This window comes from Melanotaenia boesemani, chromosome 9 (assembly GCF_017639745.1).
Source record: "Melanotaenia boesemani isolate fMelBoe1 chromosome 9, fMelBoe1.pri, whole genome shotgun sequence".
NCBI classification, from domain to species: domain Eukaryota; kingdom Metazoa; phylum Chordata; class Actinopteri; order Atheriniformes; family Melanotaeniidae; genus Melanotaenia; species Melanotaenia boesemani.
Genome location: NC_055690.1, coordinates 32,803,950 through 32,818,568, shown reverse-complemented (window position 1 = coordinate 32,818,568; position 14,619 = coordinate 32,803,950). Strand labels below are relative to the sequence as shown.

General features: G+C 38.1%; 1 protein-coding gene across 1 annotated transcript; it reads left to right on the top strand.

The window, feature by feature from the left end:
* Positions 1-6,241: 6,241 nt before the first annotated feature.
* LOC121645887 lies at positions 6,242-13,133 on the top strand. Its single transcript, XM_041994649.1, has 5 exons — positions 6,242-6,286; positions 8,989-9,247; positions 9,473-9,506; positions 9,712-9,898; positions 11,892-13,133. The coding sequence occupies exons 1-5, from the start codon at positions 6,244-6,246 to the stop codon at positions 12,248-12,250; spliced, it is 882 nt and encodes a 293-aa protein (XP_041850583.1). The 5' UTR covers positions 6,242-6,243; the 3' UTR covers positions 12,251-13,133.
* Positions 13,134-14,619: the final 1,486 nt, after the last annotated feature.

The window sequence follows — 14,619 nt, the reverse complement described above, 5'->3', positions numbered from 1 at the left end:
GTCTGTACTTAAAATCATTAACATTTGTCTGTTTTCTGTGTAGTATGAAGGTAATTTGTGCTGCTGATACATTAGCATACAGACTCACAATACTTCCACGTTAATGATTTTTGACTCACAGATTTGTGTACTATGCAGGGCTATATCATTATTCAGTTAAAGCTAAATTGCTTGTTTTTGGTCTGTTTTGGCACAAATCTAAAAAAAAAATCACATTTATTGTGTAATCCTTTGAAAAAGAAACCAGAGACTCATTTATCTATGCTTTTCAACAATAAATCTGTAGTGTTGAGTCCAACTTGAAGAAAGATAGAAGCAGATTGAGTTCTTTTAAGATATATTTCTCATAGTCTAAAAGCTAGAAAGATGTGTGTCTTCTAATTTGTGTGGTTTGGTCTGAATAAAGAGCTCAGAGTTGTGGTTGCAAGTCAACATAATAAATAAAGATGTGAAAAAGATATAGAAAAATCTACTGAAGAAAAATAAATCATAAACAAGATATGTTGGTCTGAAAAATGCTTCTGGTGGAGCTGAAACCTGATTCCAGCCATCGGTGTGACTCTTTTTCTGAAGGTTGTAGAGTAAAAGTGGAGCAAACCTTTTCCTCAGCCATGAGTTCAGCTTCACTTTCCAGTCTTTTATATTGAGACTCAACCTGTCCAACAATAAAATTATGAAATGGCTCTAATATCTCCATCAGTTTCATCATGTTACATCTGTCTAAACATAAAAATGTGCTCTAAGGTTGAAGGTCAGCTCTTCAGAGACTTTGTACTGGATCTAAAACAGTAGACAAGTAGTATAATCATCACTTATAAGTGCACTTCAAGTCAAGAACCCCTCTCCAGGATGCAGATGTTCCCTCAACAATGAGGAAAAGAGGACCTCATGAAAACATCTATGGGTTTGGAACCGGATGCAAACCTCTGGTAAACTTCAGAAACACCAACTGCTGCAGGAACAAAGGTCAGCTCATCTATTAAACATGACGGTGCTTCTGTTATTGCTGCCACCGAACAGAACGAGTGCAGAGGTGAACTGGATCATTTTGAGTTCTCAGAGCCAAAACAGCAAAGGAGCTTTTCAGGTTTAGGAGGTAAAATCCTCTTGACTGGCCAGGTCAACCACCAGATGGCAATCCAGCTGAGCTGGATTACACTGGCTGAAGACGGCACAGAGATCCCAAAAACCTTCACTATGTCCAACACCTCGTATAGCAGTGACAAAGTATTAAATCTGATATGTCAGTTACTTTTAAACGTATATAAATAACTGTGCTTGGCGAGGTTGAGGCTGGAGTGGGAAATGGGGTCATCAGAGATATCCCTACTGATTTCTGGAATTTGTTTTATGATGATGACATTTACTCATTTTCTTATTATGTTCAAGTCAGCCAGATGATAGCGTGTAGTGCTGGACACGTGCACCATAAAAAGAGAAAAAAAACTTGTTTATTTGTGCTGAAATCAAAGCTTTTGTGGTACCGAAGGGGATATGTTAACAAAAAATTTATAAAAAATCCAAAACTCATACTGTGTTTTTCCAAGAAAGCCACTTAATTCAGCAATTTTAAATAAGGAAACAAGTTACTGTATCCTTGATGTAGCTGATATGATTTATTGGTGATATATTAAACAAACTCCAATTTCCTTTAATTTTCAGGACTTTGAACTAACTGCTCAGTACTTTTTATTATTAAAATTAAGATGTTAATTGTGTCGAAAATACATAATTATACATAATTCTGGTTTCTCTTCTGGCTCAAAAATGGATAATTTAATATTCTTTCCTAAATATAGACTACTTTCTCTGCAGTCTTCCTCAGAGGTGTCATCTGACCACTGTAACGTGGTGTTTATCAGTTATTCATGGCAGAGCAGTCAGGTGAGGCAAAAGCCATCAGAGAAGAGACAAAAGATGAATTAAGGAGACAATATGAATCAGAGAGCGGGTCAAGAACACCATCAACAGGCATGAAGAAGCATTTATGGTCTCACACACACACACACACACTCTCTCACTCAAAAACAGGGGTACCAGTTTGTACCTAAAATGGTACAAATGCTTGTCGCTGGGAATGTACCTTTTAGAGAGACACCCTTCAGTCCTGGTCCATTTTTGTACCTTATCAAGTTGTACCAGTTAAAGTACAATCATGTATCCTGCAAGACATAAATGCACTACAGTGCGGAAATGTTCCCATTTAAAAGGGTACAATAGGGTACTTCTAAGTGTATCGCCCCCAGCAACAACCTGTTTTGGACTTTCAAGAGGAATGTACCTGAATTGTCCACAATTTTGCTTTGTGACTGTTTATTTTCAATAAAAGGTTGAAAAAAAAATCATACATATAGTCACATACGTGTCACTTAAAATATATTAATGTCAAAGTCTTAAACCATCACATCAGGATATTTACACAGAATGCCTCAAGGAAACAGTCTACCATCAACTAAATACGCATCTAGAGCTTGAAAGTCTAAGCTTTTTACTCGTGCATCGTCTGCATAAGGTCGGTTACAGATTCACCGCCCTATGCTCCATTTGGTCCATGGATGCTTGACGTGCACCTTTTCCAGACCTGACGTGCGCCCTTGCTTGCAGCACGATTACACAGAAGTACTCCCTTGTGATTGGTTGGTTTGTGATTATGTGTTTCTGGATTTCTGGAGCTTCATGCTGAATTTGTGTGGTGACCACAGAAGAGAAACTGCAACACGACGCTGTAACCATACATTTGAGTACATTACACCGGTGTCAGCTGTGCTGACCCTACCACCAGCAGACACCCCGAGAGTTTAAGTCCAGCTTCACTCATTTCCTGGACTGAGCTGAATCCAGTCATTGTCAACTTTCCCTTGGTAACAGCGATGGGAGTAATGTTACTAACGCCATTCCTTTTTTCAGTAACCAGTAATCTAACTAATGACTCCATCGTTACAATGCCAGTACCGTTACTGAGGATAGAACATTGCTGACAGCGCGTTAACATTGTAAGACAGGATTCGTTTTGGCTTTGGGTGAGTGATATGACTGAAACTGGAGAATACACTCAATGTTTGAGTAGAATAGTTGCCATGTCTGTTGTGACCATGTGCAAGTGAAGTGGGTTCACACCTTCGCTTGCACCTAAACCAATGCTATAGTCTCCAGAGAAAAGTCTGCGGCATAATTTTGTCCTGTGCTGTCTTGCACAATATTGCTCTGGCTAATGGAACCCGTTGACCCAGCACAGCCAGAGGAGCTGATGTCCAGGGAACTGTGCCCCCATCTCGGTCCAAGTAGCTGGATCTGGGTAACAAGCAATGGTTGTATTTTCTATTGTTTTGATTTTTCCACGCTAGCTCAAATTTTTTGCTAATGTGCTGTGGTGCCGCCAGTTTTTTTCACATTAAGAAGCATGAATCATGATCCTTGTCTTCCTCATTAACCTCATTGCTTAATTAGGTTGAGCACTCTGAATTAAAGCAGGACATAAAGCCTTGCCTTTTTGTTGCATTATTGAACAGTGCAGACCAACCACATGTTGCTCTTGGAGGCTTAGCTTCCTGCTTTTGTCTCTCTTGCACATACGTCACTACGTAGCAACGTAACGCCAGATATCAGTACATGACATACCTTAAAGTTGTATAAGTGCTCTATTTAATCAGTAGGCTAACGTTATCCATGCTGTGCACTATAACGTGCAGTTTTTACAGGTAAAAATGCTGTAGGCTAGCATGTTGCTTATATTTACAAGTGCGCAAAGTAAAGAATTATGACTTTCGTTACCTGTCATGGGCTATTATCCAAATTAAAAATGAATAAAACATCAATCATGGGCATATATATATATTCTACTTATTGATCATTTTATTCATATTTCAGCTGTATGTTAAAGTCTAATATCAGACTAACGTACCTGAGGTTTAATTTATAAAATAAATTAGGAAAAAAAAAACAAAAAAACAAAAAAATAAACAAACCACTCACACCCTTGTCAAATGTTTTGCCATTTTTATTAACACAACCAAAATGACTGTAGTCATAAATTAATAATTTATTCAATGAGAAATTATAATAATGACTGTTTTGGAGCCAGAAGTCCAGCCCTGAAGACATGTGTGAATCATTTTATTCTGTTAAGGCATTATTGATTTGTAACATTTGTATGGAACCCTTACATTGTGTACTGTTCCCCAGCAGACCATTCATTCCCTGTCGGACCTTGTTGTTCTTCACACTGGCATGGACCAGTCTGCTCTCCTTTTCCAGCACCTTGGTTTCAGGATGTCCAGTCAGCCGTCCCGCTGCCTGTCTGAGTAAGACTATTCCATCATTCCTGGTTCTAAATAAAGTTCTGTTAACCTGTGTCCTGTCTCTGTGAAGTCCATTCATAACAGTCTCAATTATTTTGTTGTGGTACTTCTGTACTTTGGACTGGTTCTTTGGCATCTATGTGGCTCTGGGAATCTTGTGGGAATTGCAGAACAGAAATGACTGCAGGCGGTCTGCAGCAAGTAGGTTCAGAACTACAATACAACAGAAAAACGGCATTATCTGCCATTTGCAAGGAGTTTAATGCAAATGAACACTTTTAGTACATAAAAGTTCTGGTTTGCTGGGAATACAGGAGCTTCAGATGTATTTGATTCTGGAATGACTGCTTGTAAAGTGAGGATGACTTCCCTGTAGCAGTTGGTAATTTCTCTGAACTTCAGCTGCTGTTTGAAGAGATATGCAACCACAGTCTCTGTGTTCGAAGTAGCTTCCAGCAGTGCCACCATGGCAACATGACTGAACCATACAAAAAGGTTAACAAGGTATTAATTGATAAAAGCTGTGATCAAGTTGTCAGTTATAATCCTTCATTAAGAAGTAAACATGAAACAGATGATTTGGATTGTTGACGTCAAACAACAAATTTCACCTGACAAATATGAGCTTCTTTTATTTGAAATGCTTGTGGAGTACAGTCGGAGTCTTCATGGCTGATACGCTTCAAATGTAATATCTTTTTTCATTTTGTGGATTAATCAACTGCCTTGGCTGCATGTGGGTCATCTGAACTAAAAGATATAACGAGGAAGAATTCCTGCAAAACAACCGTTTACATTTATTTTTTGCCTTATTTTCTTTTGGTGTACATCAAATGTTAAATGCACATTGGCCAGTGCCTCTGTTGACTGGTAATATTATTACTCAAAGCATGTTGAATTCTGTTCTCTATGCTTTAAATTGTTCATCTGTGAACACGAGACCTGTATTTTTTCATTCCGCTGTCCTGTCCAGCATCGTGACAGCGGAATGATGGTCTGGTTGCCGTGTTGGGCTGAACAAATTTACTCTGCCAAGATGAGCCTTTGCATATGGGGCTCCCCTTGAACCTTAAATGTTGTTAATTATTGTCTCAAAATATGTTTTTGCTTATAACTGCTGGACTGGACCGGAGAAGGAAAAAGGTGGATAAAGGAGAAAAAGGAAGAAAAAGGGAGAACAAAACAAAAGGTAGAAAACAAACATGAGACCTGAAACATGACGATGTCTCTCCAAGAGCCCTCCTGTTATATAACAGTACTGTAGCCATGCTAAGGAAAACAATGCCATACCATGCAAAGCATTCAATCCCACTTGGATATTTAACATTGAAAAACTGTTAATAACTTGGAGGCTGGTGCATGGATGAGGGATATATCCCAGGTCTGCACAGATTAAAATCTTGCTTGGGGCTATCCACATTGCTGCAACAACAAGCTTCCAGCTGTGCAAGAATAATAATCCCTCAGTTTTAATCTGCCCGAGTGGGAGGTGTTCCAAGCCCTGGTCCTCAGGCCATCCAGGGCCACAGAGGTAAATGAAGATGCAAGTTTGATGGCAGTTTAATGGCAAGATATTATGATCTACCATATGTTGTGTGCTGGGGTGCTAATGAAGGCTTATATGTGTGCGTGTTTCATTTAGAAAAGAGCAGAATGGCAAAGTCCATCACGACATCTGGTGATGGCCGCGGAGCAAATCAGAAACTCCTAGCGGGATTTATCCATCACTGCAATGATGATTTGTTCCTCTTATGCTCATATGATGTTTATGTCTGCATAAGCAGGGGCAGCTCCAGTTCCACCCACTAGAGCATGGGTTTAAATGGGGAAGGCCTGAATAGTAGGGATTATTCTCTGGCTCTCCCTGTCTCCCTCTCTTACCCTATTTTTCAGCATCATTGCTTTGCCTTTCATTTCAGCTCCTGCTGCTGTGCTGCCCACAGACATGAGCACAGCAGGTGTTCATCGAGGCTTCCTCAGGAAATATGGTAGGCTTTTATTCCTTTAAAATCTTGCCACTTCTCCGGGATTTGGTCAACTTGTGTTTTGTGTAGAGTTGTGGCAGTAATTGTAATTAATTGAGCTTTTTGATACTTCTTGTAATCATACATGTTTGATTATAGCTGGTATTTGATAACCATTACTCATGCAATGTTTTTTTTCCTTTGTTTTTAGGGAGGGAGTATGTGTTTTATCTTGTCTTGTATTATTTAAAAGGGCAAAAATCCCTTTAAACAACAGAATTAAAAGCTTTTAAGAACTACAATCCCTACAGTCAGACATCACTTGATTTTACAGCTACAGGCTTTACTCCCCCCCCACCCCAGGAAGACACATTTTCATCATTATAAGCATCTCATAGGGTTGTAAACATTGACTGAAGAGGATAACTGTCTCAGATCAGCACTTTAACCGAGTGTCATTACGCTATGTCAGATAATTCATCCCAGATGTGTTTTTAGTCATGAGATGTTAATTCACAAAGCCAAGTCATGTTTCAGGTCCCAGCCGTTTCATGGAGCGGTGCTTACGTTACTGCAGCCTACATCTGTTTTCCATCGCCCTTGATCTCATTTGATAGTGGCGTCATGGTGAATCACACTTTACTGGATATTTGACAGTAGATTTTTTTTTCTTGGCTGTGGAGTTTAATAAGAGTTAGAAATATTTTTCCACAATCAAATCTGCAAAGCTGTTTCAATGTGAGAGTTTCCAAATACACAGAAAAGTAAAGCGTCACTGTGTCTGAACTCTGGGTATAATCTAATGTTTTGACATAAAATAATGCAGTTTTAATTATTGAAATGTACTCATGATAAATAGCTGCATATAGTTTGTATGAACATGTGTTTTTATTTTTTCATTATACAATAAATTATGTTTAACTTTAGTTTATGATGCCATAAAATAAAATAAAATACTGTGCAGATTTACAGCAATTCATTATAGTTCAGACAATCCATCACAGTCCCATAGCTCTCTCTGTCCACTCTTTTGCAAAATCCACCGGTTCATCTGTAATCCTTTGTGTGGAGAACTAAAGCAGATCTTCCTCATCCATCAGCATGTGCTCTCCCTCTATTATCCTTATTACACAAGAGACAGTTGTCTGGGACACCTACAATCTAACACCCTCATATGTGTCACGCCCTGAAAAACCACAGAACGCTGTAAAAAAAGATTTTAATCTTTTATTTGCAGGTTAAAGCTTTCTCATGAGTTAAGCAACATTTGATGTTTGACACTGTTGCATGTAGATTTTTGCTTGATGACCAGTTGAAACAGCTAATGTTGTCATTACTGGCACCACATTGCAGCTTACTGTCTGCATTTAATCACATTTCCCCAGATAATGTGGAATCCAGGCCACATGTCATCACATTTTTATCTATTTACTTGCTTTAGTCAATGCGTCACTTGTCAGAGGTCTCAGAACTGCCCTGCCTTGGTAATTAAGAAGTGTTAGCCTTTTGTAAAACATTATATTTCCACAGATTATTTCCTGGCAGAGAGCCTTCTCCTGCATATTTAAACAATTTAATATAGCAGCCAAAGTTATTTAGTAAAATATTTAAGTTTTAATTGTTGTTGGCAAAAATTGCTCACATTCAATATATTTTTTAAGGCTGCAGTTTAATGTAATTTCAGATAAGCGCAGTTTAAGAAGATTAATATATTTTTGGAGTAATTTCCAATTATACTATAGTTTTTCAGGAAATGTTGTATTATCTGCATCACTGTTTTACAGCCTAAGTTGCTTCTAATTTTACTAAATATAAAGTCTACATGCCAAAGATATAAGGTTTTTACAATAATATACAATTTATGATACAGTAGAAAGGGTTTTTATTTTGTTTTTCTGAGTGTTATTAACCATTTAAAAGCCTGATCCAGGATAAACGTGTATGTGTGGGAGGGGAATTCTAATTCTTTTTAATCTGATGTCTTTTTTTTTGGCCCTTTAATAAAATGTAAAAAAGTAATTAACCAACTTTTCTTTGTATATTTACCATTTATTATCGTGAGATGTCAAAATGATTGTACTGTAGTCTTCTGCCTCCTGGTTTCTACCAGTATCAGATTATGTAGACGGTTTTCATCAAAGTTTTACCATAAAGTCATGCAAAAGGTCTCAAAAACTGCATGTATCACATGTGATACATGCAGCATTAAAGGGTTAATGAATCCTAAAAGTATAGCTTAATCATTCACTTTACTGACTATATATATATATATATATATATATATATATATATATATGTATATATGTATATATATGAATAATAAACTAAAACTATTTAGCTGTTCTTAGAGTGGTTTCTTCTTTTTAATCTGAAAGTAAGCGGAGCTTTGCTTCTTTTCCTCTTTAGTATTTCAGCAGCTTTATTATGACTTAAAATTCAGTTTTGGAGTGATTCCTCAATATCTTGTACATTTTCACAAGCTAATGATTCAGTCTTAATAGGAAAAATAATCCTTTTATGAAAACATCTTTTTTTTTTTTTGCTCTTCCTCAACTTTCTGCAACAGTGAAACCTGCTCCGGTATTACTGTATGAGAAATAATAGCCCAATAATGTATGTATGAGCTTAACAGTTCACTATTAAGCCTGACCGAAAACAAAAAAAGTTTTTTAATATTGCAGCTTCCTCCTCGTCTTCATGCTGCCTTCGTTGTGCTTCCTCTGCAGGAGGCTTCATGTTCAAGCAGTGGAAGGAAAAGTATGTTGTGCTGACCATGGAGGGAAGCCTGCTGGTGTGTCGGGATGCAGAGTCCCCCCCAGACCAGGTGGTGTCACTGCAAACCAACTGTGAGCTGATTGTTGAAGGACGGGAGATCCTTGATCTTCCCAAGTTACCTGCAGGTGGCCGGAGGGATTGCTGCTTCGCCCTCATCCTGCCACAGAGCAAATTCCTGCTGCTTCTCACAGACAATCCCGATGACTGCATGTGGGTGTCTTTCTGAGTGACACATGTCCTTTCCCCCACTCATTATCAGCCAGTGGCATATTAACACACACACACACACTTGTAGTGCTTTTCAGGTCTCCTATGACCTAGTTACATTTTACTGCATGTGTTTGTCAGAGTTGGCCTGAACACTTTCTCCTGTGTTGTTTTTATAATGTTTTATCTGGTTCGGTGAGAATGACCCCCCATCTTTACCTTTCACAGTCTTTGGCTGAAGCTTATCAGGAAAGTCAGAGAGGTGAGTCTGGTCCTGTTGTTTTGTCTTGTTAAATCCAGTTTTATGTTGTTTTATTGGAACACTTCACCTTTCACTTCCATCTGGATGTTTTTAAACAGATTTCTAATCAGATCTGAGAATGTTTCCCCCTGCACAAAGGTTCTGTCTTACATATAAACAGTTTTATCTCTTTGGAAAAAAATCCTTCATTTTTTCTCATTTCCAGGGTGTCATGTCACCCCAGATGCTTCAGCGACAGGGCAGCCTCACTCCCTGCATCACAGACAGAGACCCTCTGCCGGACTCCTCCAGTGATAAAGACCCTGGTTCTCCTAGGATTAGTGAGGGTACCCCTCCTTTGCCTCGAGTCACTGAGAGAGGAGGCTCCTTCAGGGACAGAACCCAAAGCCCAGGTCTGCTTTTAGATTATCATTAACTTTAGGGTAATTTGAAATAACAAAAGCAAGTGGACAAATCATCTCAACCTCCTAATTACTCCATAGTTAGTGAACTCCAACAATGTGAGACTGTCCTGCATACAGGTAGATTCAAACTACCTCACCTCTCACCTGATTGCAGCAGGGATAGACTACGGTCGATCTATTATTCACTTTATATTTCTTTATCTAAGTTCTACAAATAACCCATGGGCATGCTAGTTTAAGGCTTGACTCCTCATGCATTTGTTTGACACAGTGGCCATGACACCCCACATTACTGGTTTTTATTTTGTATTATTTCAGCTTTTTCCCCCCATATTTTAGAAATACAGGGAAATAACAATAAGATAACAGAAAAAGACAAATTTAGATGTTTGATGTAAAAATAGCATGAAAAACCTGTAACTAAAAATACATATTATTTCCCCTTTTAAAGGAAATATAATTTTATTTAACATAAAAAAAGATTTTTCACATTTATCATAATTTCAATTGATGTCATTAAAAATGTTAAACTGCTAAAATCAAGTTTAACACCTTTAATTTACAATAAAATAAAAGCAAAATAAAAAATATGCAAAAAAACAAGAAAAAAAGACCTGATTAAAAAAAACTATTAAATAAATTAATGAGAATAAATAATGAATAAACAATATAAACAAATACATTACTAAAAATAAATTGAAAAAATTATAGAATGATTTAGTCAATAAATTAAAAATAAACTAAATAAAAAAGGGGTTTGCCACAAAGTTATGACACTAAGCATCAAAGGGGGTTAATACAGTCATTTTACTGTGAAATTATTTATGCTGTTACCTCGTGTTATAGTAAATTAAGTTTACGTGGATTCAGATAGTGTTGGCCTACAGGTTAAAGAGCTGAACTTGGGGTTGGAGGACCAGGTTCAAGTCCCCAGACTGGCAACGTCGGTGAACCACTGTTGGCCTTTGAGCAAGGCTGATAACCCTCAGCTGTTCCCCAGATGGCAGGCACCCCACTGCTCCCAGTGATAACTAGAGATGCGTTAAGGATTTCACAAGTGGGATTAATAAAGTGTATTTTAAACTAAATGTTTTATTGGTGATAAAGTGTATTGCTTTATCATACTAAACTGCATGATGAAGCCAATTATTAATGGCAATATTCTGTCTTTTTTGGACTCTTTCTTTTGCATTTTTGTAGTATCTAAATGTATTTAAGTCATTTCATTGTTTTATATGAGACAAAGTCTTTCATTAAAAAAAGCTGAAATAAAACAAAAGATCCCATGTAAAAGTTAAAATGTAAACTATGTTATCAGTAACATGAAATTTTACAGTAATTTTATACATTCATTTTTTCACTGCACACAAGATTGCAGTGGACTCGTTACTATAGTTACCAAGATGGCAACCAAGATGTTATCCTTTGTAGACAGGAGTCATCCATGCAGAGAAAGCAAAATGAAGGAAAAGCTTAAAATGTGATTATATGAAATCTCTCAGCTGTACAGCACAGCTTTAGTGATCCTTCGCGTCCCATGGGACCACCATCTGCTGGTGCAGCAGCCTTTACAGAACATGATGCATTCAGCCATCAGTCTGAAATCATTTTTTATAGATCAGTGTGTAAATTTTGTGCCTGACATTGTTGTAGCTTCCCATGAATGGGAGGAAATTTAAGACCCAGATGTGACAAGTTTTTCTCAGTTTTAAATGATTTTCGTTTTTTATCTGCTTTGCTTGAATTTAAATCCCTGTAATGTCCTCAAACAGTTCCAACAAAGCCCACCCACACACAAAAAAGAGACCATTATCAAAAAGCAGCTTAGCCTCTTGTGTCAATTCAATTGTTTGCTGATACTTAACCCGAGTATTAGATTACTACCGGAAACTTACTGCTGAGCCTGAAGTAACTCATTTTAATTGATAGTGGTGAAAAACTGTCATTTCTCATTCTGGATGTTGTTTTTCTCATCCTACAGCAGCTGGAGCAGCGAGGTGGCCTATGCGCAGTGCCTCTGTGGCGCCACCTCATCGTGTGTCAGATTGTCTTCGCCATGGCAACAGCAGTGATGCCCGGGCGGTGAGGGCAGTGTGCCTGCTGATGGGGGGAGCGGCAGCCTCCTCCGCTCTGGGATACCTCAACTCCTGCTCCCCCTCTTCTCCCCTCGCTGCCAGAGCCCCAGAGATTGCCCACGGAACGGGGGGCTTCTCTGAGCTCCCTGCAGGAGGCTCCTTCCACGCCTGCAGCCAGGACGTCGACTCCCCACACTTCAACAGCTTCGACTTTGAAGGAGACTCCGACTTTGATGCATTTGACTGTGGAGGATTTGCCTTTTAATTGTGACCAGAAAGTGGTCAGCATCCCTTTGTAATTTAAGGTCATTGTTTAAAAACTAATTACCCATCGGGTCATCTATACTTCTAATTTATACATTAATGATGGTGTTCTTCCTGGCTTTATGCCCATGTTCCTCAGGTAAATCATTCATGATCTTGACTCCTCTGAACACTGTCTGTATGTCGTATCACCCTTTACATTCTACATTCTACTGCATTATATGTTGATCTCAAAAAATCTTAAGTGGCATTTATAAGGAAATTCTTTTCCATAAGAATCATCCCTTTTCTCCCTTTCTGGTTGTATAAAAACTTAATTTTATAAGTCAGTGATGTGATCCATATGCTCTTCTTTTATCCCCAACATTTCTTCTGCCTTGCTTTTGGAGATCAACCTATAACCCAACATCGGTACATAATTGTAGCTGGAATGCAGTTCAGGGGTGACTTGTAAATAAATCTATTACAATGACTGTGCAGCTCTCTCTCAAGTTCAGTCTCCATGCAGGGCAGATGACAAGGCAAAGTTTGCACAGGGGAAATGGCTGAGCAGATTTGCACAAGAGAGGGATGAATTATGCACAGCTTGAACGTCTCATTGTGTGTTTGCTTACTGATTATTTGCACTGGGACAGAGTTACATTTGCTCTGATTAGCAGTCACAAACAGAAAAAAAAAAAAACAGTCTCACAGGTCAGACTGAAAATAAAACGTAGTGTAGGAATATCACCCTTACAAATTTGCATTTTTCTGTTAGGTTTTTTTTTTAGTCTTAAGAAGATTAACAACTAGGCCAAACAGCCTGAAACTTATTATAAGCTGCTATTCCATCACTGAGGCCGTTTGAACAACAAACGACTTAACACATAGCAAATGAAAAGTTAAAGTTCTCCAGCATCAAAGAGCACATTTAATTTTAAAATCGTATATCAATACTGCACGACTCTATAGACAGAATAGCCTGTTAAACTAAAGTTATTGGACAATTCATAAACAGGAGACCATTTATTTTGATTTTGCTGGAATCTGAGAGCCAAATTACACAATAATAGGAGACAGATGTTTGTGTTAGAACCCAAAAAGTTGGGACGCTGTGTGAAACAAAAACAGAATGCATAAATTTGCAACTCTCATAAACATGTATTTTATTCCCAGTAGAAGATAAACAACATAATAGATGCTGAGAAATTTTACCATTTGATGGAAAATATGAGCTGATTGTGAATCTCATGACAGTAACACGTTTGTAAAAAGTAGTTCCGAGGTGATGTATAACAACTGTGTGCAGACAGGCCGGTTCAGCACCCAGACTCTTCTCCTGTGAACTACATACTGCATCACATACTCTGATGGATCCACTAACGCAGAGGTTCTCAGACTTACTGAGCCATGACACCAAAGATAACATATGTTGTTATGTTGGTGTTCGCAACCCCCACATGAACTTAGTGATTAATTGTATGATGTATGAAATTAGTCATCTTGCAGCATCCTCTAAATGTAAAGCTGGAAAATTGTCAGAATCATCATAAATAAGGAGGATGAAGTGATTTTTGGTGGCTTACTGTTGTGACAAGGGCCCTACATGCCCAAAATCAGCTTCTCTCTTGGTGATAATGTCAAATTCAGATTTTTAATATGGCACGTGTACTAACTTTGTTGTGTGTTAATGAGTTTAAAAAAATTAAGATGCTAATTTCAAAGATTTATCTTTTCATCAATTAATTAGTTTTGACAGCCCTGGTAAAAACCCCAAATTTGATAAATGTCGGCTTTTTATTTTTTACAGTTATCTGACAACCCACTAAAATTATCTTGCGATCCCCAGTTTGAGAATCAGTAATGCAACAGCATACCATCATTAGATGCAGGCTTTTCAACTGTCCACTTATGACAAGCTGGATGCTCCCTCTCCTCTTTGGTCTGCAGGACACGGCGTCCACGCTTTCCAGAAACAATTTCACATTTTCATCTATCTGACCACAGAACCGCTTTCCCAATTTGCTTCAGACCATATAAATGAGCTTTGGTCCAAAGAAGACGGCAGTGTTTCCACATCCTGTTTAAATATGGCTTCTTCTTTGCATGATAGAGCTTTTTTCTGGCTTTCCGGCTGAACTGTGTAATGATTTCCTATAGAGAATCATGTCTGATTTCAATGCAGTGCTGCCTGAGGGCCACAAGATCACCAGCATCCAGTTTTGACTTTCGGTGTTGTCCCATGCACACAGAGATTCCTCCTGATTTTCTGAATCTGTTGATGAAATTACACACTGTAGATAACAGGCCCTTCAAAGTCTTCACAATTTTATGTTGAGAAACATTTTACTGAAATTTTAATGTTTAGCTAATATTTTCCATGACAAGATA